A 23,972-nucleotide genomic window follows, 5' to 3' on the forward strand; every position below is an offset into this window, starting at 1 on the left:
ATTAAAAGAAAAAAGGTATATAAAAGAAATAATATAGCTAATTAATATCTATATTATTACTTTTATTAAATCCTTTTTTAAAAGCCCCATTTTCTTTTATAATATTCTTTTTATTTACTAAAATACTTTTAGTATATTCTAGCTTTTTTAAAGAATTTAAGCAGCAGTAACTTAAAAGATTAATTTTATTAATAGCCTATATATAAGTCTAGCAATAAATTAAAAATAAAGCTTAATTAACTTAAAAAATAACTTATAATTATTAAAGTAATAAAGAATATTAATATATTTAAAGAATTAGTAATATTTAAATAAATTTAATTAATAAAAATTAAATAAACCTTAATATAAAAAACCAGTAATTTAACTATAAAAAAGTTATTAAAAATTTAAAAATCTATTACTACTTTTTATTTAGCTTTTATAATATAGTTTTTATATTACAAACCAACTACATAAGATCCTTTTAGCACATACCTCTAGGTAAACTATAGATAAAATAACTAATTAAATTAAAGGAAATGTATTTTTAGTAAAATATATACTTACTTATAAAATAAAACTATAACTCTAAAGAAGCATTTTTATTAAATATAATATAACTTATATAAGTAATAACTATAAAATAACTTACTATATAAAACTATTTATTATATTTATTAAATATAATTTAAATAATTAATTATTAATATAGTATTTCTATAATAACTAAATTAAACCTTTATTTAAAGTTATTAGCTATATAATTAAAACTGCTTATAAAATCCTTTATATCTCTTTACTAATATAAATCTAATATTAAAGGTTTATTTTTTAAAAACTAGTTACTTTATACTAGGTATAGGATTAAAATATTATATATTAATAACTTTTATTTAAAAAGATACTTTAGATCTTTTAAGTAATTTAAATTACTATAATAACCTTAGGCAACTTTAATACCTTTATTTTTAATTTTATTAAAAATATAAATAAAGACATTAACTTTACTAGTAAACTTAATTAAAATAAGTTTATTATTAAGTAGCTTAAAAAACTTATTAAAAAACTATATAAAAAATAAAAAGCATTAGCCTTAGGAAAAAATATTAAAGTTACCCTTAAGCTTTAACCTTTATTAGTATATAATAGTAAGCTTATTAAACTTTAATTATTTATTATATAACTTAAGGCTTATTTTTAAAACTTTTTTACTATTTTTAAAAAAAAAAAAAATAAAGTATCTTTTATAATATTTTATCTTTTAAAACTTACTTTTAAATAGTTTAAATTAATTTAAAATAATTATATAAAATATAACTTTACTGCTAAAAATACTATTAAAGCTATTTTTAAAAGTTTTAATAAATTTAAAAAAAAACTTAAAAAAGCCTTTAAAGATATTAAAGAAATTAAAATAATTAAAAATAAACTTATTATTATTTACTAAAAAAGGAAGTATTTAAACTATATTATAATATTTTAAGATTTAATAATATATATTAATTAAGGAGAATTAGTACTTATTAAATAATTCTATAATAAACTTAAACCTAAAATTAAAAAAAAAGTTTATTAAATTAATTAAAAATAATATAATTTTTTATTTTTTATAGAAAAATATATAAAAGCAGATAATTTACTATAAAAATTAAAAATAAATTTCTTTAAATAAAAAAGAAAATATTATTTAAAATTTTAAGTAAATTAAAGTAAAAAACAATAAAAACTAATTATTAAAGATAATAGTAATATAGCTAAACCTATAGACCTTAATATAATATAAAAAAAGAAAAAGAAATTTAAATATTATAATTACAGAAAGCTAAACTATATAGCCAAAAACTGTAAATCTTTAAAAAAGAAACAATTTACAATTCTTAAGCTAAAAGCAATATATATTATAAATAAAAGTAATAAAATTATTTATTTATTAAAGCAATTAAAATCTTCTAAAAATAACAATAACTATAACTTTTATAAATTTATATTTAAACTTTTAAATATATTTAAAATATTAAATAAAAAAACTAATAATAAAATCCTTAACTAATAACCTATCCCTTAAGTTAATTTTATAAACCTAGTAAACTTAATTAAAAGCATTACCTTAGAAAATTATAAAAATAATAAATAATATAATTATAAATATTACTTTAAAGAAACCTAAAATATTATATAATATTATAAAAATTTTACCTTTAAAATTATAATACTTAATTTATTTTAATATAATATTATAAATAAAGTAAATATAAATATAAAAAATACTTTAATAATATTATATACTTACTTAAATAACCTATAAAAGTAAACCTTAAAAATATAGTATATTATTAAGGCTATTACTATTAATTAAGCACTTACTTAAGGCCTTAATTATAAAAAAATAATTAAAAAATATAACTACATTAACCTAATATATCTGCTATATTATTAAATTAATTAAATTAATTATATTACTTATAAATATATAAAATATTTTAAATAAAAAGCTAAAAAAAATATTTTTTTAATATATATCTTTTAATATATAATATTAAAACCTTATAATAATTTATACTGCCTTATATAAAAAGCTACTTAATAATATTAATCCCTTAAGACAGTTATTTTAAAACCTTTTAAATATTTAAATAAAATAAGCTTTTTTAAATATATTAATTAATTTTATAAAGTATATAAATTAAAAAAATTATAAAATTAATATAAGTAAAAAAAAATTAAAAAAGTAAAGCTAAATTATTAATAAAAAGAATTTAAAAACTATAATAAAATAAAATATTTATAATATATAAATAAAAAAATTAAAAACTAATATTATTTAAAAAACTACTAAAGTCTTTTATAAAAGGGCAGTAAAAAAACTTATAATACTTAAATATTATTAATTTAAAATATAATAATAAAAAAAAAGAAAAATATTTTAATAAAAGAATTATTTTAATAATATTATTAAATAAAAATTTATTTAATATTTTAATAAATAGTAAATTAAAAAATAACTATATATTTACTATAACTGCAATATGCCTGCAGTTATTAATATATAAAAAAAAAAAACTATATTAACTTTTTTATACTAAAGGATAAACCTTTAAGTATAATAAAAAATAAATAAAGCAATAAACTAATCCTCTGCTGCTATAAATTAATAACTGCACTATAAATATAATATATAATATAGCTAATATCCTAAAATATAACTTTATTTTAAAAATACTTTAGTTATATAAATATAAACTTAATATAAAATAAAAAATAGGTTAAATTTATTAATATAATAATAAAAGTACTTTAAATAAAATTAATATAGAAATATTAAAAAAGGAACTAGGTTGCTAGAAGCCTAAGGTTTTCTTTAGCCCTTTAAATATCTCTCTTTAGCACTATTAAAAAAGAAAGAAAATAAAATAAGTTTATATATAAAAGTATATTACTATTTTATATTAAAAATTAATAAAACTTAATAAAAAATTATATAAGTTAAAAATAAAAGAACTTACTTCTAAAGAATAATTAATATTAATTTTAAAATAATACTAAAAATATTAAAAACTCTTTAATAACTAATTAAAAAAAGGATTATTACTATATTTAAAATAGGACTATAAGATAGTGCTAAAAGAAAGAAAATTACTAAGGTTTTATAAAATATATAACTTAAGTAAAGGAAAATTAAAAACACTTAAAAAATAAATTAAAATATAACTATAAAAAAAATATATTTATATATTAAAATTACCTATTAAATATTTTATTATCTTTATTTTAAAAAAAACAGTAAACTTTAATTAGTTATTAACTATTATAAATTAAATTAAATTACTATTAAAAATAAAACCCTTTTGCTATTAATTTTATAAATTAAAAATAAATTATATAAAAAGAAATAGTTTATAACCCTTAACTTTATTAAAGCTTATAAGCTTATATAAATAAAAAAAAAATAAATAAAAAACAGCATTTACTATAAGATATAGGTTATATAAATATATAATTATACTATAAGGGCTTATTAATATACCTGTATTTTTTTAAAAAAAAATAAACTATATACTAAAACTATACTTAAATAACTTTATAATAGCTTATATTAATAATATCTTTATTTTTTTAAAAACCCTTAAAGAATATAAAAAATATATTTATTTTATACTATAAAAACTTAAAAAAGTAAAACTTTTTATTAATTTTAAAAAATATATTTTTTATTTTTAATAAATAAAATTTCTTAAATATATTATTACTTTAGAAAAAATCTATATAAACCTTAAGAAAGTTACTATAATTAAAAAATAACTAATGCCTATAATATTTAAAGAAGTATAAGTATTTTTTAAATTTATTAACTATTATTAAAAATTTATTAAAAACTTTATATAAAAAGCTACTTTATTAATAAATATAATAAAAAAAGGTATTTTTTTTAAATAAGGGGAAGAATAATAAAAAGCCCTTAAAGAATTTAAAACAGCAATAATATTAAAACCTATTCTTACTATATTTAACCTAAAAAAACCTATTATAATTAAAATAAATATATTAATATTTATAATAAAAAGAATATTAAATTAACTTAAAAAAAACAGTAAGCTATAACTTATTATATTTTTCTTATATAAACTCTATAAATTAGCAATATAATATACTATATATAACTAAGAAATATTAACTATTATTAAAGTACTTAAAAAATAAAAATATTATTACTATAAAAGCCAGCATAAGGTTATTATTCTTATAGATTATAAAAACCTTATTTACTTTACTACTATATAAAAATTATTAAGCTAATAAATTAAATACTTTAAATTCTTTTTATAATTTAACTTTAAATTTATTTATTATAAAAAATTAAAAAATAAATAAGCTAATATATTAAATAAAAGAATTAATTATAAATAAAAAGTACTTAAATATATAATATAAGTATTATAATTTAATAATAATAGAAACATTAAATAAGTATAAATTTATATAATATTTAAAGTTTTAAAAAGCAACCTTATGCTTAAAGAAATTAAAGAATTTATTAAAAACTAAAAAAATAAATAATATTTAAAAAATATTACTATAAATTTAAAATATTTTAAATAATATAAGAAAATTTAAATACTTAAAGAATTATAAAAGAAAGTAATTAAATATATTTATAAATATTTACTATATAAATATAAAGGTATAATAAAAATATATAATTAAGTTTTAATATACTATAATATTAAAAAGCTTAAAGAATATATAAAGTATATTATATTATATTATAATATATATTAATAAATAAAAAACAGAAGATATAAGCCTTATAAAAAACTATAACTATTATTTATTATAAAATAACCTTAAGAATTAATTATTTTTAACTATATTATTAATTTACCTTTATTAAAAGAACTATTTATAAATATATAATATAATAATATTTTTATAGTAGTCTGCTAATTTATAAAGCAAGCTTACTTTTTGCTATATAAAAAGTTATATTTATTAAAAGACCTTACTTATACTTATATAAAAATAATTACTGCTAATTATAAATTACCTAAAGAAATTATTTTAAATTAAAAATAAATATTTACTTTTAAATTTTAATAAAAACTTATAATTAAACTAAAAATAAACTATAAACTTAATACTATATATTATCCTTAAATAAATAAATAAATTAAGTATATAAATTAAGTTATTAAAGCCTACTTATAAGCTTATATTAACTTTATATAAAATAATTAAATTAAAAAATTATTAATAGCTTAACTATATTATAATAATATATTATTAAAATCTATAAAATTAATACTTTTTTTTATAAATTATAGATTTATATTAAAAGTATTTAAACTACTGTAAAATAGATTTAATTTAAAGAAAGTATAATTATAAGCAGAATTAATAATTAATTTATATAAAGAAATATATATATAACTTAAGTTTATTAATAAATATATAAAGAAATATATAAATAAAGATAGAATTATAAAACTAATTCTTTAAAAAAAAAATATAGTTTACTTACTATAATACTTATAAAGCTATAAATTATTAAATATTAAAATAAATAAGTTAAGTAATAAACTTAATATTAAAAAAATAAAACCTTATAAAATTTTAAAATAAATTGAAGAAATTAATTATAAGCTAGCTTTATTAAATATAATAAAAATTTAAAATCTAGTCTTTTATATATTATAACTTAAAAAAGCATAAATTAATAAAAAAACTAAAAGATTTATTCTAGATAAAATTATTATAAAAGATTAAAAAAAAGAATATAAAATTAAAAATATTATTACTATATACTAAAACTTTAAAACCTAGAATATTAAATATTTTATTAAATAAAAAAAATACTTAAAACTTAAAAATTTATAAAAATTTATTAAATATTTTAATTTTTAAGCATTAATAAAAAAATTCCTTTAAATACTAGGCTTAAATTAGCAAATACTATATTTTAATTAATTATATTAATATTATTATTAAACTATATATTTACTACTGCCTTTAATTTAATATATTTTAAGTTATTTAATTTATTAAAAAACTAAGCTTTATAATAAAACATCTGCTTACTTTATACATTAACCTATTAATACTGCTTTTAAAAATATAATAATTATATAAAACTTTTATTTATTTATTATAATAATAATATTAACTATTATTAATACTCTATTAATTTCTATTGCTGCTTAAAAAGCTTATGCTTAATTTAATATTTAATAGTATTTAAATACTCTTTTTTAGCTGCTAAATATTATATTAAAAAATAAATTAATAAAAATATATATTTATTAAAAGCTAAAAAAGATACTTACCTATAGCTAAAGAAATATTATTTTTATTATATATTTAACCTTTATAAATATATTTTAAATATTTATTATATTCTATTGCTATTTTATAAAGCAAGCTATAAAAATTATAAAAAAAATAAAGTATAATAAAGATTTTAATAGTTTTAATAATTATTATTGCTGCTTTATAATAATTAATTAAGCTTTTAAAAATTAAAAAATATTATTTAAAAATACTATAAGGCATTATAAAGAAATATAGTTATTTACTATTAAAAAAGGAAAAATAAAACCTTATATAGTCTTAGGCCTTAAAGATAAAATTAATAAAAGGGGGGTATTATATTATAAATTAACTATATAAAATCCCTTTAGTATATACTTTTAGATAAACTATAAATAAAATAATTAATTAAATTAAAAGAAATATATTTTTAATAAAATATATACCTATTTATAAAATAAAACTATAACTTTAAGGAAGTATTTTTATTAAATATAATATAACTTATATAAATAATAACTATAAAATAACTTACTATATAAAACTATTTATTATACTTATTAAATATAGCTTAAATAATTAATTATTAATATAGTATTTATATTATAATTAAATTAAACCCTTATTTAAAGTTATTAGCTATATAATTAAAACTGCTTATAAAATCCTTTATATCTCTCTGCTAACATAAACCTAATATTAAAGGTTTATCCCTTAGGAACTAGTTACCCTATACTAGGTATAGGATTAGAATATTATACTTTATATTCTTAAAAGAATTTCCTAGTTTTTATCTATAAGGGAATTATAATAAATTAGCTAAAAATTAATAATAAAAAAATAAAAAAATATAAAAAATATTACTATATTTAAAGTTATTTTTATAATCTTTTATACTAAATAATAATATACTGCCTAATAACCCTTATCTATAGCTTTATAGCCTTTTTTACCTTTACTATTACTATTATCTTTAATATAAATATAAATAATATATTTATTACTATTACTTAAGTTATAGTTAATTAAAAGTAACTTTTTTAAAAATAACTTTAAATAAACTTATAATATAAACATAAGCTAGCTTTATTATACCTAGTTTTTAATATTAATAATAATATATATAATAATAATAAAGGTTCTTTTTAAAAGCTAGTTAATATTAAGTTATAAAGGCATTAAGTAAATATATATTATTATATTAATTATAGATTTAGTATTTAAAAGTCCTGTATAAGTTATTTACTTATTTTTATTTTTAGCAGTAATACTTTATATTTTAACTATAATAAAAGTACTGCTTAATAAAAAACTTAATAAAAAATATAAAAATAAAAATAATAAAAAAAAAATAAAAAGAATTTATTTTATTTTATATTTTTAAAAATAAAAAAAAGTAAAATTATAAAAAAAGTTATTATTAAATTATATTTAAATTTAATTTATTTATTTATAAAATACTACTTAATAAAGTATTATTATTTATAAATTTAAAAAGCTATATAAATTATATTTAAGCAGCACTAGGTTAATGCTATAAAAGAAAAGCAGTATATTAAATAATAAAAAAGCTAGAATATAACTAGCTAAAAACTAGCTATTATCCTTTAAGCTTAAATAAATATTCTATACTATATTAATAAACTTTAAGTCTTTAGCTAAGGATATAAAATAAAAGGACTAATGCAACTAGCTAAAAGCTAATTGCTATAAAGAAAGAAAGTATAAAAGGAAAGGACTTTCTTTTATAAAAATAAAGAAAGGATAGAGATAAATATAGTCTTTTAATAATACCTAGCAGCTATCCAGCAACAAAGACGCACCTAGCCCCACTTAATCCTCTATTACTCTTCTTGCAAGACCCGGATCGTGACATTTTTACTATTATTTTTAAATTAATGTTATAGAATTATAGTACTATTGTTACAACCCAACAACCATAAGATACATACCCACGGATAAACTACAGATTGATAGACCAATTAGAAGGGGATTACTTATAGAAACATAAGCCACCCCTAATAGATTATAATTAAGATTGTAAGCCTTTTAAAATAACTTACTATATAAGACCGTTTATTATGCTTATTAAATATAGCTTAAATAATTAGTTATTAATATAGTATTTATATAATAATTAAATTAAACTTTTATTTAAAGTTATTGGCTATATAATTAAAATTGCTTATAAAATCCTTTATATTTCTTTACTAATATAAACCTAATATTAAAGGTTTATATTAGTAAGAACTAGCTACCTTATATTAAATATAAAATTAAAATATTATATATTAATAACTTTTATTTAAAAAGGTATCTCTTCTCCGGTTGGTACCTTCGCAAATCTGCTTCGCAGCTTTGCTCAATAATATGTAAAGTATAGCTAGTGTTCACATTGCAATGTTAATCGTTGGCAGACTACTGTGTGGTGGAGCGGTTGGTAAGCCAGGCCCTACAAGATAATACCTACTGTTGACAACCCTACATAGGAAGCACCAAACACTGACATAAGTGTAGGACTGTCCACTTCCACAGCGCCACTGTATCTTGTGGAGCTGTCGCGCCCCGAAATCAGGTGCCGTGTTCTTAGCTTTCAGCAGTGGAGCATTACTAAAGGGGGGGATTTAGGCGCATTGAGCACTATATAACTATCCCCCGTGCTTAATATGTCCTACATAGGGCCTAGTTATATACTACATTACCTCCGGGGCGTCCTACAGCAAGATATATGTTGTATTGCGAGTACCATGTGGCGGTGTAGATATTCCCTGTTATTGTTATGCTAAGGTAAAAGTGGATAGAGTTGATCCATCGCGACAAATTACATCGTACCTCGAACGGGATTTTCGTTCAATATCTGGGCTCAATTAAGCGGCAATAATGCTCTGTTGTACAACATTGTGCACAATTACCAGATTGCTGGCCTTGTAGGCAATGTCAAACTCATTGCATCGCGTGTTCAGTACATCACCAATGTACTCCTTACACTACGAGCTATTTTCTTTTGTCGACCGTATTGGCCGACGCCCTGCGCTGTCTGGAGGAGTATTTTTCATGATGATCTGGCTGTACTCGACTGCTGTGTCATGGTCCGATAGGGACATTATGTCCATGGTGGATTCTACGGATTGAGCTTCATTATATGGACAATGAGTAACGATTTCAAGTTTGCTAAGGCTGCAATCATTGTTTTTACCCATCTTCTTGTTGCAAATCTACCCTATACGTCTCAGAGGCAAAGCTGCGTCTATTGCAACATCTGCCAGCCAATTGGATCTTGGGATTGGCCAACACTTTATGCACCACCTGCCTTCCAGAATACCCAATGGAATACGTTTGTTATGTTTGGAATAAGGGCTGCATGGAATGGTGTTAACTCACAGCACTACTCTTACTTTGAAAATCTCTCTCCTATTCGGGTATCCTAAATTCTGCATGAAATAAGGTATTATCCATGGCCATCTATGCAAGGGGCGATAGTGCTTTAATATGTTCAGCATTAGAAGACAAATTAATGCATGATAAGTACAATAAGCTTAATTTGTAATTATGAAGTTGATATAGGAGCACCGTATAATATTTTAATATCGTAACATCTTGCGTGTAAGAAGGCGCACTGTATGCTGCTTTCAAGGCTAGTCACCTTTGGTGTCCCCGCTATGCTGGTGATATGACTCCTTGACGTGACAAACTTCAAGCACTGTATGTCTTTCGCCCATGCACTGGGCACCAAAGAATCGCGAGGGAAGCTTAGGCATTCGATGAAAATTCCCCGCGGGGTTCACGGGACCCACACTCTGTTAGATGCTATCATTCAACCATTTTTTCCTCTCTGAAGGGCCAATCCTCGTGTATTCCCACAGCTTCGCCCTCGTTGAGATTGTGAGAAATATATATCTTGAGAAAGCGTCACCGGCTTGTACACACGATGCCTCGTACTCGCAAGCAAGTCACAAGGTCTTTTTCCGCTTGTTGGACTTGTCGCCGACGGCGCGTCAAGTGCAACGGTGTAGGTCTACCGTGCAACCAGTGCAAGAAATGCAGGCTTGAGTGTGAAGGGTATAGCATCCAGCTCGTTTGGGTAGACCCAAAGACTGGCACTTATCCTCCATTTTTTCGAAGGAGCATGAACTTTGAGCAAACATGGCGTGGCTGGCCAGCTTTTAGCGAAGATCACCTTCAGCGACTGATCGACGGAATGGATAGCATGGACTTTCCGGTTGCGGAGCACTCGCCGCCTTTAAATCCATTCACAGTATTCCATTCAACACAGCGGATTGACCACTCAGTCTCGGATGATGCTCCTGCAAACAAATCAGCATTAGATTTGCAAAACATTGAGTCTCTAGCTGGTTTATCTCAGCCAAAGAGTCCCCCGCTGTCATACATTGAAGCCTCTTGCTCTCTACTACGACCCCTAACACCAACTATATATGATTGGTTATCAACGTCAAGAGATGAAGCCACGATATTTCATCACTACGTAACATGGATAGCTCCTATTATGATTCCAGTGGACAACACGAATAATCCTTGGAAGTCTGTTTACCCGTCGACAGCACTACAAGATTCATCTGCTGCCTCACGAGCTTTGTACCATGCGATTATTGCTCAGTCTGCATTTAACATGGCCAATTTATACAAAGAAAGTCAAGAGATATACCGTCAAAACGAGTCAATCGCACTGCAGCATTATGGCGCTTCATTGAGAGAGCTAAGCCAAACATTGAGTTATACGAAAGAAGCGGAATATAATGCCTGCGCTGCTACTCTATATACATTAATGATCTCTGAGGTGAGTATACATATCTGGGTGTGTGGTTTCCAAATACTTTGCTTCCGCTTACCAAACCAGGGTCAAGCAAGAGATTCGGTCGCTTGGAGGAGTCATTTTAACGGAGCTGGAAGTTTTGTAACTCAGTTTGTTCAGCAAAAGCCTTGGATTCAGTCCACACACTCTTGGGTAATATCTCAAAGCATCGCCCTTTCATTCGAAATTTCGCAAACAGGAAACACAAAGCCTCATAATAGCTCTCCGATCACCGATATTCTTTTCGAAGGCGTTGCTTCCCGCCGAAACTTTGGGTATACAATCGGTGCCAGCTGCGACGTTTTACGAATAATTTCATCAACCAGGCTCTTCATGGAACGCATTGCGCGCGGCGATGTACCCGACAATCTCTGTCTAATAATTCAGGGCTATGTAGCGGAATTATTACCTGAAAATCACACAAAGTGCGGCATTGATCTGGATATCCCAGAACGGGAGAGCGTTGTGAAGTTATTGCCCAGAACAGAGCAGTTTAGATTTTTGGACTGCCTTCATCTTCGCCTCTTCCGTACGGCGGCGCTGATTTATTTATATCAAGCCATTCTCAAAGTTCCTCCTCGTGGTGTCAGCAGATATGTCAGATCTGTCTTGGCGGATGCCATGACATTTATCCACATTCGAGGAGGTGCAATATCGATGTGGCCCGTCTTTATCGCTGCTACAGAGGCTACCGATGAAGCAGACCAGCAAATGGTTGAACGATGGCTATCGGTATCAAGCCAGCTAGGAATCCCAAACCGCCTAGTGGCTGGGACTGTTATTCGCCAAATATGGCATGATCGAGCACAAGAAGCCATTGCGAGAGGCGTTGAACCAGATCAAGTTGCACTAGACTGGAAAGCAGTCCAACAGCGATTGGGAGTCGACCTTTTGCTTTTGTGAACTGAGAGTATTCAGAAGAGGAAAAAGAAATTCATCGTGCCGTGGAATTTTGTTTTATATCATCTGGCTATTGCATATAGACCCCGTTTAATTTTGCAGTTTATCAAAGGCTGCTTCTACAGCTATGACCATGTCTCCTAGCGTTGCATACGTAGCTCCAATATTTACTTTATCCTTCACCGCCTCTAAATCCCCCATGCCCATGCTCCCACCTCCACGAGATATCCAAACGGCGGGCGGAAAGCCCATCGATGCAATGGGGATGTGGTCAAAGGTTAGACTCTGCGCCGTGTGGCATATGTCGTTTTTTTGTATTCCGAAATCCTGGCGTGCATGATCTAGAAGATAATTAAAGTTGGTTGGATTCGGTTTGTACGTGCCAATGTCCTCTGCAACGTAAATAGCATCAAATTGGACGCCATTAAGTGGACCACGTAGCGTGCTTGCAAACGACACCTTGTCCACATTACTCAATGCAATGAGTTTGTAATATTTTCCTAATGTTTGCATTGCATCTACTGTGTCCGCAAATGCTGGCCATTTCCCTATGGCGCCACCAAATGCCTCTGATTCGCTGGGGGTTACAGCTATTCCCACATCCGCAGCGACATTTTCGTACACCATGCTCAGCAACTTCGAGTATTTTTCATTTGGGTGCTGAATTTCCAGCCTATGTTCATGAGTTGCATACTGAGTAAGTAGATAGTTTCGGATATCGGCCAAATTTTTGTTCCATAGCGAATGTCCCTTGGGAAGTTTGCTGAGCAATGGTAAAAACTGGGAAAAAATGCCCGTCTCCCAATCTATGAGAGTTGCATATATATCAAAGGATAGGGCTTTATAAGATGTGAGATCGAAAGGGGCCATTTTAATGTGCTTGGAAAGAAGAATATGTGTGTGTGAATTTATCTCCGTTCTTCCCACTCGCAATAAAAACCGACGGGGATGTGGTATTTATAATGAGAGAAGGCACGCAACACCCTCCAAGAAGTTCTGATACTAATTAGATACCATTCCAATTCCATTGCTCTATAGATATCTTGATTCCCTTTCGGGGATGAACCTTAGTCTACCAGATATATATGTCTAATTGTTACTAATCCGACTTGGGTATCTTCCTGCAGTTTAGCGGGTGGAGGCGGTTCAAGATACAGCAAAAACGGCAATCTACGACGACATCCGTCCAATACTTATCCGGCGCTAATGCATAATAGTTCCACTTTGATGTAGTCTTATTTGTTTGGAGGACGTACTTACTGACACTATGAGGACTGTGTTGTACTGTATGTGGCACAAATCCTACCTTTCTGAACATGCTATTAGGCAAAAAGAGAGTAGTTACTGCTTCGAAACGTCGTAGGAAATAATCTTTTCCTTTTACGTACGTACGTTATGCGATATTATCTCCACCACACAATTAGTAAACTGTGTAAGCTCGGTAATTGCAATGAGGACACTTTGCCGTGGAGGTAGGAGCATCTATCTCGATAAGAGCACACAATTGGGGCCTGATGCATTCATATTGGCTAAAATAAAGAATTGCTACTCCCTAGAGTTACTCCCATAGATTATAAGCCACGCTCGCAAGACACACATTTGTATGGGATTGGTGGGGCATTAAGAAAAAAGGATTCATTATTCAGAAGGGGATTTTTTTTTTTTTTCGTAAGATAGCTATGGAGTCGGCGAATGATTCATCAGCAAAATGAAAATACATTTCGACGCCATCCATTTAGGTAACTTAATGATATATGCCCAAAGGCAGCAGTTCCTACAACGATCTAATTGAACCATCCGAATACGTATTTAGCATCATCCTAATTCTATATGCTCGACTTTCATTATGACAGAACATTTGTGCACTTCGCGTATTCGGATCATAGACTACAGAGAAAAGTAGTGCTAATTCGTTCAATACTTTGAATATTTAAAGTTATTATAGCCGTGCTCTATCATGTCTATTATCTTGAGTCGCGTTAAGCTCAATTTGAGCTTTCTCGTTGAGTCGTCTCCACATAGCTTTGCGACGTTCATGACCATCAAGAAAAGCTCTTATCCATTCTCTTTGAAACCGCGGAAGCTTGCGTCCTTTTCCTTCCTCGCCTTCTCCAGCCAGCCGTCTAAGTCTTTCAAAGTAATCTTCAAAATCTGGAAAAATTAACGTAAATTTCATACCGTCTCCACGTGCTTTGATTCTCTCGGCCTCCCACTTTCGCATCTCTTCGACAGATGGGAGCACAGCTTGACCAGCAAGAAGGCGTGCTGCCAGGACTGCTTGCCATTCGAAAACTTTGAATGTCAACCCCGCAGCCACAGCACCGACAAAGAGCAATGTCGGGTCTTTTTGCCAGACGACGTGCTGATAGAGATCTGGAACCCGATTATTCCGTACAGGGACATCAGGAAGAAAAGGCAGAGACCAACTGTAGCCTGTGCTAAATATTATATAGTCAACGTCAGTAATAGAATTTCCATCTATCAGATGCACAGTTCTTCCCTCAACCCTAACAATTGAAGGATGATTCTTTATTTTGGGATGTTTAAAAGCTTCGCCTCCAAAATATCCATTAATTGTGTGTCCAATAGTGACAGCGTGGACAGGGGCTTGTGCGATACTGGCAAGGTCAAAGGCAATATCAGCTCCAGAGACGGATGCTCCAACCACCACGACGCGCTGCGTAGAGAAAAGATTAGATTCCTTCTTGAAAGCATATGCACTATTGACGACTTATAACTTACTTTACTTGCAAACTGCTTACGACCACGGAAATGTTTGCTGTGAATTATGCTGCCGGGCCTTGCTTTCTCAAATTCTTCTAACCCATCTATTGCAGGAATGTAAGGTACCCAGAAATGTCCACTGGCGACCACGACGGCATCGAACCACTCAACCCACCAGTAATCGCGGTGTTTCCCATTTTTCCGCAATATAACTTTCCACTCTGTGCCGACTTTTTCCACTTTTTCCACTGTCGTTTCGTAAGAAACAAAGTCGCTATAGCCTTTCCTATCAACAAGACCTTGGACATATTTTTGTATAATATCCCACTTGCGAAATGGGGTGTCTGGTCCGTGGTTGGCTATTGAAAGATCGCTCCGTTTCACTGGAATTGGCTCTTTGCTGAATTCCATAGCCAAAGAATCAATATTCGTCTCTAGATAGGGATAGACTGACGACTCTGAGAAGCGAGGTTGGTCATGCCGCTCTGTCTGGGACGGGAGCGTCTTCGGTATGGGGAGTGGCGCATCGGCTGTACGCGCTGCTAGCGATTCAAAATTGGACAGTGTAGGAGGATGCGATGGATCATCTATCCTATCATATAGTTAGTATTTGCACGAAAATTCTGTGCCTCTGCGCCAATGTAGTTTATAGCTATCTTTGCTTCAAGCATAAGATCTGTCGCGGGCAAGAGTCAACGCAATATAATTGACCTACCAGCATCCCCCCGGCCTATCTCGACGCTCAAAAACGCGAATAATGTCAAAGGCTCTCTCTTGAGCAAGGGCATCAATGGCAATAGCTCCCGCTGGTCCGGCGCCAATGATGGCTACTCGCCTTACAGGAACACTGCCCATAGCTTCAGCTGCAATTGCTTAATCCAAATACCGTTGCGATTCAGCTTGAAGAAGAACAAGGAATTATTCAGCTAGAATTGCTACATAAATCAGGGTGAGCGATTTGAGATAACTGATCCAGAACTCTCAAAGGATGCTGGCCTACAACACAGCCTAATGGCTTTTTTGACTAGGCCACAGCTACAAGCTGCCGCACATGCCGCACATGCCGCACGAGCCGCATCGGCATAAGTCTCAACATATCAATATTTTGAACGAAATAATACTCTGTGGAATATATTATTGGTGTTCGAAGCCAATTTTAATCTTGCTATTGCGCAAATGGCGGGCTTCATCACGCAATTCAGTAGCTTCGCTAATGTATACTGAGCTAGCCTATGGTGTATAAGTTGACATTTATAGAACGGGCTGCGGAGCATCGTTACCGACAAGGCAGCCAGACGCGATGTTAATAATTTAGTGTCAAATACGGAGTAGAACCAGCAAGTTGATCATGAACATAGATATCAAAGCGGCCAAAAACTGATACTGGTTTGCAATTGACTGTCATTTTAAATTAGTAATTATAGAAGTGAGATCTGAATTCTTACTGTGTAATATTACCTGGAATTTCTAGCACGCCATAATGCTGGTCTACTGCAAATCGGCCTTCTGCTTTCATTGAATACGAGGCGGAAAACGAGAAATTACCTTTTGAAGTTCTTTTTAAAGCATGTTTCTCAGCACCATCCCAAATAATTAAGCAATTTTCACATACTCACCTATACTCAATACTTTTTCAAAATTGTTCGCTTATCGCCTCGATGATATAACTTGCGCTAACCATTTCCTGATGTTATATTCGATTTCTACTCTATTGATATACGATGACTTCAAGAACCATCGAAAGAGACGAGAAAAAGTTAAGCATATTCACAAACGACCCGGCTCTCGAAGATTCTAGTTTATCTATTAGAGCAGAGCAACAGCCAGAATGGGATCCAGCAGAAGAACTCGCGGCTCGCGCAAAGTATATCCAACATTCTGTCGGCCTTTTTGTTAATTTCTAACTTAATGCAAGGGTAGACACGACTGTGCTGCCGCTTCTCTTTCTCGGATTATTGGTTTTCCAGCTGGATCGAATGAACATTGCGAGTGCCTTAACTGGTGGATTTGCAACCGATATTCGCGTCACTCAGTCAACAATTAACCTAGGCAACCAGCTTATGTTCATGGTTATTGTCATCTTTGAGATTCCCTGCAATATGGCTCTCCAGCGTATTGGTCCACGCAAATGGATATCAGCTCAAGTATTTGTATTTGGGTTCATTGCGATAATGCAGGTTTTTATAAAGAATCGAGGGGGGTTCCTCGCGACTCGCCTCCTTCTTGGATTTGCAGAGGCTGGATATATTCCCGGGGCATGTTATACATTGTCGACTTGGTATACCAAGCGAGAGCTTGCCAAGAGAGTAGCCATCTTCTTCTTCGGAATGTTTGGTGGTAATGCGATTAGCCCTCTTCTTGCATTGGGAATTTTGCAACTGGATGGGCATCGTGGCCTTCGTGGATGGCAATGGCTTTTTTTACGTAAGATGAGCTGAATCTTCCCAAGTTCGAGCTCATATACGATATCTATGGATAACTAACGTTTTCATGCTCTTTGAGATAGTTGAGGGCCTTTTTACAAGCTCGGTTTCCATTATTCTCCTATTTTTCCTCCCTGGATCGCCATCTCATCCAAAACCTCTGTTAGGTGAAGGAATAATAAAATTTTCAGAAATTGAATCAAGAATTTTGCAGAGGCGTCTCAAATTAAACGGTGAAGAAGATTCAGATTGGCAAGGGCTCAAGAAGATTCCTCTAGGGGTTGTTTGGAGCACGGTTACTCACTATCGCCGCTGGCCACATTTTGTTTCAACATTTGTAGTATTCTCCACGTGGAGCCCCTTAACCATGTATACCCCTTCTATCATTATGTGAGTCTTCAACAGTGTCCCAATGCTCTTGATTAACATTCTGAAGCATAATAAATAGGTCGCTGGGCTTTGCTAGGACCGACGCAAACGCTCTGGCTGCCGTTGGTGCATTTATCGCACTTGCTGTTGTTTTTCTATTTGCGTTTTTTAGCGATCGAACCAACCAACGAGGTGCTTCTGTTATTGCTGCTCAGACGTGCTATTTGGTCACTCTGATAGTGGCCCATCAACTTCAGCCTCATGTTGGAAGGTGGTCACGGTGGGGTTTGTGGACGGCTGTTAATAGTTTCGCAGTTGGCTATCATCCCATCCACAACTCATGGGTTCAGCTTAATTGCGCAGACCCCAGAGAGAAGAGTATAAGTATTGCGTAAGTTGCTCACGTATATACTCTCAGCCCCTGTGATAGATCTGACATCTCCTTTGTAGAATGTGGGTGATGTCCGCTATTAGCGGTCTTATGGTAGGAACGCAATACTTCCAAGCAGATGACAAGCCACTGTAAGTTCATTTTTCCTAAACTTCTTCCTCTTCCTCTTCCTCTTCTTTTTTTTCTTTCTTTTCTTTTTTTTTCCTTTTTTTTTTTCTTTAGTCTAGTAATTAGCTAACTGTATGGTTTAGTTATTTAACTGGTCTGCGCATGATGATTGTAATGGTTTCAGTGGGAATTGCAAGCACTGCTTTTCAAATCGCTGTATATGCGGTACACAATAAACGCGCCAATGATGAAAATCAACAGGGGAGTGTGCTTAAGGCTAAGCTATATGTGCCATAAAGAAAAGAGCCAAGCACAAACATCAAACGTAGACAAATAAATATAGAAACTCTGATATTTCCCATGACATTGAGAAACGGATTTTATGGGTAGTAGGCCATGATATAATACCATTTATATATGTTATAACATATATATCAATTAGCCCACACATTACTACTTCTATTAAGCTTACCTTCGAGATCGTACGGGTACTGGTTACCTGACTCATGCCATCATCTTATTGGCCCACCGCTCCACATGAAATCTCTCACGCCATTTTTGCAGAGAATGAGCACCACCAAACAAGAATATCGTAGCCTTCAACTGAGCAGGAATGCCTCGGCCTCTTTATACCGGTAATAAGCATGATATATCTTGCGTATGAAACACAAAGTGGATCTTTCAATAACAATGGAGCTCCCATATAAAAGAATATAGCTATATAAGGAGCAAGCCATGTCCTTGGAACGAGCGATCAGCATCTTGCAGAAGTCTTCACAATACAAGGGATACTTCAATTAGCATTATGGCGGACGTCGAGGCTAATGTGTCCAAAGATGGCTCTGAAGAGCGCATCGCCCCTGTGTTAAATGAAGAGCGGCAGTGGTATCGTACTACGCTCTTCAATGCTTGTGTTATTGGAGGCGTTGGATTCTTAGCACCTGGTTTATGGAATGCCATGAACTCTCTAGGTACCCTTTTTTCTCTCTCTCATATCCGATCTGCTAAATTTCAATTTGCACTGGGAGTGCCTATCTAATACGTACTTGTAATAGGCGCTGGTGGAGCCGAATCGCCATACTTAATCAACGCCGCCAATGCCCTGGTGTTCGGACTGATGGGCTTTTTCTGTTTGTTTGGCGGCCCAATTGCGAACAGAATAGGGCTGTCTTACACACTTCTTCTTGGAGCCCTTGGCTACCCGATTTATTCAGCTGGTCTCTATACAAATAATCGCTTTGGAAACGACTGGTTCGTCCTTCTCGGCGCCGTGACCTGCGGAATATCAGCTGGGCTTTTTTGGGCAAGCGAGGGAGCCATCGCGCTTGGCTACCCAGAACCCTCTAAACGAGCCAAGTACTTGAATATATGGGTCTGGTTCCGGACATTAGGACCCATTGTGGGCGGTGCTATTGTGTTGGGTTTGAATGTAAAGACTTCAGGTAAAGGGAGCGTTGGCTATGTGACCTACATCATTTTCATTGTTTTACAATGCCTGGCGGCTCCCTTAGCATTATGTCTATCGCCACCCCACAAAGTCCAAAGGAGTGATGGATCGCGGGTCATGGTCAAACGAGAAGACTCGTTCCTCGCTGAGTTCAAGGCCTTGTACCAACTATCGAGGAAACGAAACGTTCTACTTCTTCTCCCTATATTCTGGGCTGCCTATTTCAATCAGTACAGCGGGAACTTTGAAGCCTACTACTTCAGTGTACGCGGCCGTGCTTTGATCGGTTTTGTAAGCAACTTTGCCACACTACTATCATCGCAGATTCTCAGCCAGTGGCTTGATTGGACTCGTTTTGCCGTCAAGAAACGTTTAGAATATGGATACTATTATGTCGTTGCGGTACATGTTCTCTCTTGGGTATACGGTTGGGTTGTTCAAGAACAATTTGCTTCCAATCCCCCACTCTTGGATTGGAGCACGCCCGGCTACGTCAAAGGCTTTTTTGTGCTATTTTTATGGAACTTTTCGCAACAAGCAGCTCAAAATTGGTTATACTATCTTGTTGCTACAATGACGAATGATGTAGCAGAGCTCACTCGCTTGACGGGTATTCTGCGTGGCCAAGAAAGCTTTGCTCAAGCCGTGTCATATGGTCTCAACACAAGGAACTGGTATGGAGGGCGAGTGCCACTGGCCGTTAACACAATACTTCTCGGTAAGTTTAAGTTTCCTCTGGATACTTCCCACATCAGAAGAATTGTGCGTCTAATGTTTCAATTAGGGCTAGCGATAGTCCCGACTTATCTTGTTGTTCGCAGCCACAATCCGGACAAGTCAGCAAAGGTATCTGAATCCACACCTTCAGAGACAAAATCTGATATTACTGAGCCGAATAAAGAGGAAACGAATTAGAGCTACCATGCGGATCTACCAATTAGAATAAAATGTCTCCATCCTCACACCAACTAATTATCTTGTACGGATAGAATATAGGAGCGATAGCTATACCAACTCGAAGGCTTATAAGAACACGAGATAATTCTTTGAGAATTTATGGAGGCCAATTTGCTACAATAACAAGTTTAAAAACGTAACACATTGCTTTTCCAAGCATTCACTTGTGTTCGATCTATGTCTAAACATATAACGGGGTGCTAGTTAGCTTTTCAAGACTGTTGAAGTGATTACTCGCGAACTATTAAAGTGCATTTAGGTCAATAGTTATATACCATGCTGATACACTGACCAAAACGACCAAAGGCTTAGCGAACAGCGCAATAATCGACTGCATGCCCGGCTGCGACAGTAAGTTTAATATGTGGCATAGCTCAATATAGTAGGAGAGAGTGGGGCAATGGGGCAGAGAGATTTTCATTACTCTAATTCATTATTTAGTAGGTACTCTAGGTATCTCAATAGGGACCATGGAAATGGCAAGCATCTCCTTCTCAAGGATATTACCTAAAGATCATTATCTACAACAAGTCACCAGTTTTCCGTCAAATAGGTAACGTTCACGACCTAAGCAGAATATCCTTGTAACGTTCCATCCATAATCAGTATTACATTACCGGTAAGCTCGTTTTCTATAGCCATAGTAGCATGGAAATACATACGGGCAGTAAAATAAAATGCAATACGCAACTATGTAGGGAGTAAAGCGAAAAACGACCATATTTACGGAGCTACGCTATAATTAGTGCCCCATAAGTTCTCCCTTAGGAGACTGTATTATTTACCAAGATACAGCGCATAACCCACTATAAATTAGTCCGCGTAGAGCATCTATCTATCAAAATAGAGTCCGGTAGCTGACACGATGAGGACTGTTGTGATAACAAATCGGGAAGGACGCATTAGCCGAAACGTACGGATTCATTACTACCAAGAATGCCTGTGTTGGGCCAATTCCATCTCCAAATTGTCTCTCACAACTTCGTACTCCAACTTATTTTCTCTTTTTTGGCTGGCCACATTTGCCAAAGACTGTGGAAACGTTTTCTTAAACTGCGGAGCCATGTATACGTAAAACGACGCCTAATGTGATAACAGATTCCAAGTATTGTGCACAGGACATACGAGTCATTATTCAACTATTCCTGTAGATGGCAATCATTGCTTATCAAAGGATCCATAGATTATTGAACCCTTGGAAATAAATCTTAAAATCAACCTTTTGTAATTTCTTTGCGCATGAGCGTTGACCAACACATTTGATGATCTTTGTCTCCGAGGTTGCCCACATCCGGTGGCCAAGTACACATCTAGCGAAATAGAGGAGGGTGTGGCTAATGGGTGTCCGCTGGTTAATTGAAGTAGCAAGTAGATTGGCATGCCGTTATCCTAATTAGAAACTTCTTATGTGAAAGTAAAAGTACAGTACATGTAGTGTATGAATGCTATTGCTTTTTACTGACTGCCTGGAAAAAAAGAAAAACATCGCAGCCACTTTGGCTGGTATGTGTTGCTTCAGCACTATCTATTTTAGTGCGCCATGCATCTGCAGTAAAAACTACATAGATGGCTAATCGTATTATGCGACTGATGCAACTCTGTAAATCTAGTTGCCTTTTCCGACTCTTTTTTCTTTCCACATATATGGAGCATTTGGCAGGGCTATGGAATAATACGACAAGTAATTAGTGGTATACAATGCTGTCATATGTCATTAGCGCAGGTAGAATGTTTGTTTTTAGCATGTTTACTTTACCAACTACCTAGCTAAAGTATGTATAAAGGATTAGTATGCTTATATCCTGATTACCTCATTTGGGAACGATCAGCTCGCCAAGTACTTTTAAATAGAATTTGCCTACGATAGAAAATTCGAGTGTAATGACATATCATTAGCAGGGGCCTCGGCAGTGATCGGAATAATTATAATTTTAAAATAGGACGGAGTAGATACCTCTCTCCATGAATGCAAAGCTTTTCAATTGGCAATGTTTAATAAGTAGATGATGGGAATTATACAGAACAAGCTTGAGCTAGGGGCATATTATACAATAGATAATATGCTGCCAATACGAACAGAATTTATTTTCCACTAATTAATTCGAAGTACAATATAGCTTTGACATTAAAAACTGGGCACGCAACTATTAAACCTGTAGATTTATATAAATTTGAGCTAGAAAACTGCCCTCTAGAAATCTGTCTGAATATATTTTTGCGCGTGATGAATAAGTCTGGGTCACATAAGTGAAACAGCCATCTGCAGATTCTAGCCTCTAAAAAGGAAGCTGCCCGTAGCTTATTCCGTCTCAACCGGCTTACCGTAGCGATTAGTTCTCTTGCTTACTCTCAGCCGATTTTAACCCCTTTTGTGATCGGTTATTGGGTGAGTCTAATGCTATAAGAGGAAAGAAGAACGCCTAGTACGTAGAAGCGGGCAAATCCTATATCCCAATGAGCATTTCAACATTGACAGCTCTTTATTATCCCCCAACTTATCATTCTCAACGCCAAAATGCGAAGCAAATGTCCTGTTTCTATTTTCATTGTTCCGCTAGTAACGACGACAGTTAGGGCAGCCGCAAGCCCACTCTTTGTGCCATTCTATGGCACTAGTGCCAATGGATTTAATGGACCTCCTCGCGGATGGAACTCTTTTGGCATGCAAGCTCGCGCGGGCACCTCGTTCGTTCTGAATCAAAATGATGTTCAGAGCCAGTGTGACCTTCTTAATGTCACTGCTGGATATACATTGTGCAGCTTGGATTCAGGCTGGTCAGGAAATGGCGGCGATGAGTTTGGTCGACTTGTCCCAGACACATCACTCTTCCCGAACTTAACAGCGTTGGCCGACCATCTACACTCCCAGGGAAAGCTCCTTGGAATATATGCACTTCCGGGGTGGCGCAAAATAAGGGTATCATTTTTAGCGGACCTTGAAAATTAGAAGCCTAGCTCTGCAAATTCCAGCATTAGCGCAATTAATATCACGGGCAGCTCAATTACAGAGCAACAGATATTACGGGCGTTAGCTGGGCGATCAGAGCCCACTGCTCGCTT

At 31.9% G+C, this 23,972-nt stretch overlaps 6 protein-coding genes across 6 annotated transcripts; 4 read left to right on the forward strand and 2 right to left on the reverse strand.

Annotated features, from left to right (window-relative positions):
- The first annotated feature begins 10,597 nt into the window (after window positions 1–10,597).
- TrAFT101_006471 (uncharacterized protein) lies at window positions 10,598–12,678 on the forward strand. Its single transcript, XM_024901494.2, has 2 exons — window positions 10,598–11,578; window positions 11,639–12,678. The coding sequence occupies exons 1-2, from the start codon at window positions 10,712–10,714 to the stop codon at window positions 12,494–12,496; spliced, it is 1,725 nt and encodes a 574-aa protein (XP_024754873.2). The 5' UTR covers window positions 10,598–10,711; the 3' UTR covers window positions 12,497–12,678.
- TrAFT101_006472 (uncharacterized protein) lies at window positions 12,473–13,455 on the reverse strand. Its single transcript, XM_024902894.2, has one exon. The coding sequence runs from the start codon at window positions 13,361–13,363 to the stop codon at window positions 12,584–12,586; it is 780 nt and encodes a 259-aa protein (XP_024754872.1). The 5' UTR covers window positions 13,364–13,455; the 3' UTR covers window positions 12,473–12,583.
- A 940-nt stretch (window positions 13,456–14,395) lies between these two features.
- TrAFT101_006473 (uncharacterized protein) lies at window positions 14,396–16,179 on the reverse strand. The gene is made up of 3 exons (XM_024901497.2): window positions 15,933–16,179; window positions 15,236–15,809; window positions 14,396–15,170 (listed from the first exon to the last, which is right to left on the reverse strand). Exons 1-3 carry the CDS (start codon window positions 16,070–16,072, stop codon window positions 14,433–14,435), a joined length of 1,452 nt encoding a protein of 483 aa, XP_024754871.2. The 5' UTR covers window positions 16,073–16,179; the 3' UTR covers window positions 14,396–14,432.
- A 759-nt stretch (window positions 16,180–16,938) lies between these two features.
- TrAFT101_006474 (uncharacterized protein) lies at window positions 16,939–18,805 on the forward strand (the record flags this gene model as incomplete). Its single annotated transcript, XM_024910407.2, has 6 exons — window positions 16,939–17,081; window positions 17,133–17,641; window positions 17,724–18,030; window positions 18,089–18,400; window positions 18,460–18,531; window positions 18,652–18,805. 6 exons carry the CDS (start codon window positions 16,939–16,941, stop codon window positions 18,803–18,805), a joined length of 1,497 nt encoding a protein of 498 aa, XP_024754870.2.
- Window positions 18,806–19,278: 473 nt separating this feature from the next.
- On the forward strand, window positions 19,279–21,020 carry TrAFT101_006475 (uncharacterized protein). The gene is made up of 3 exons (XM_024902181.2): window positions 19,279–19,479; window positions 19,564–20,673; window positions 20,740–21,020. The coding sequence occupies exons 1-3, from the start codon at window positions 19,314–19,316 to the stop codon at window positions 20,868–20,870; spliced, it is 1,407 nt and encodes a 468-aa protein (XP_024754869.2). The 5' UTR covers window positions 19,279–19,313; the 3' UTR covers window positions 20,871–21,020.
- Window positions 21,021–23,427: 2,407 nt separating this feature from the next.
- On the forward strand, window positions 23,428–23,859 carry TrAFT101_006476 (uncharacterized protein; the record flags this gene model as incomplete). The annotated part of the gene is made up of 1 exon (XM_066127781.1): window positions 23,428–23,859. The coding sequence occupies one exon, from the start codon at window positions 23,428–23,430 to the stop codon at window positions 23,857–23,859; it is 432 nt and encodes a 143-aa protein (XP_065983894.1).
- Between the last annotated feature and the right edge of the window lie 113 nt (window positions 23,860–23,972).

This window comes from Trichoderma asperellum, chromosome 4 (assembly GCF_020647865.1).
Source record: "Trichoderma asperellum chromosome 4, complete sequence".
Classification (NCBI taxonomy): domain Eukaryota; kingdom Fungi; phylum Ascomycota; class Sordariomycetes; order Hypocreales; family Hypocreaceae; genus Trichoderma; species Trichoderma asperellum.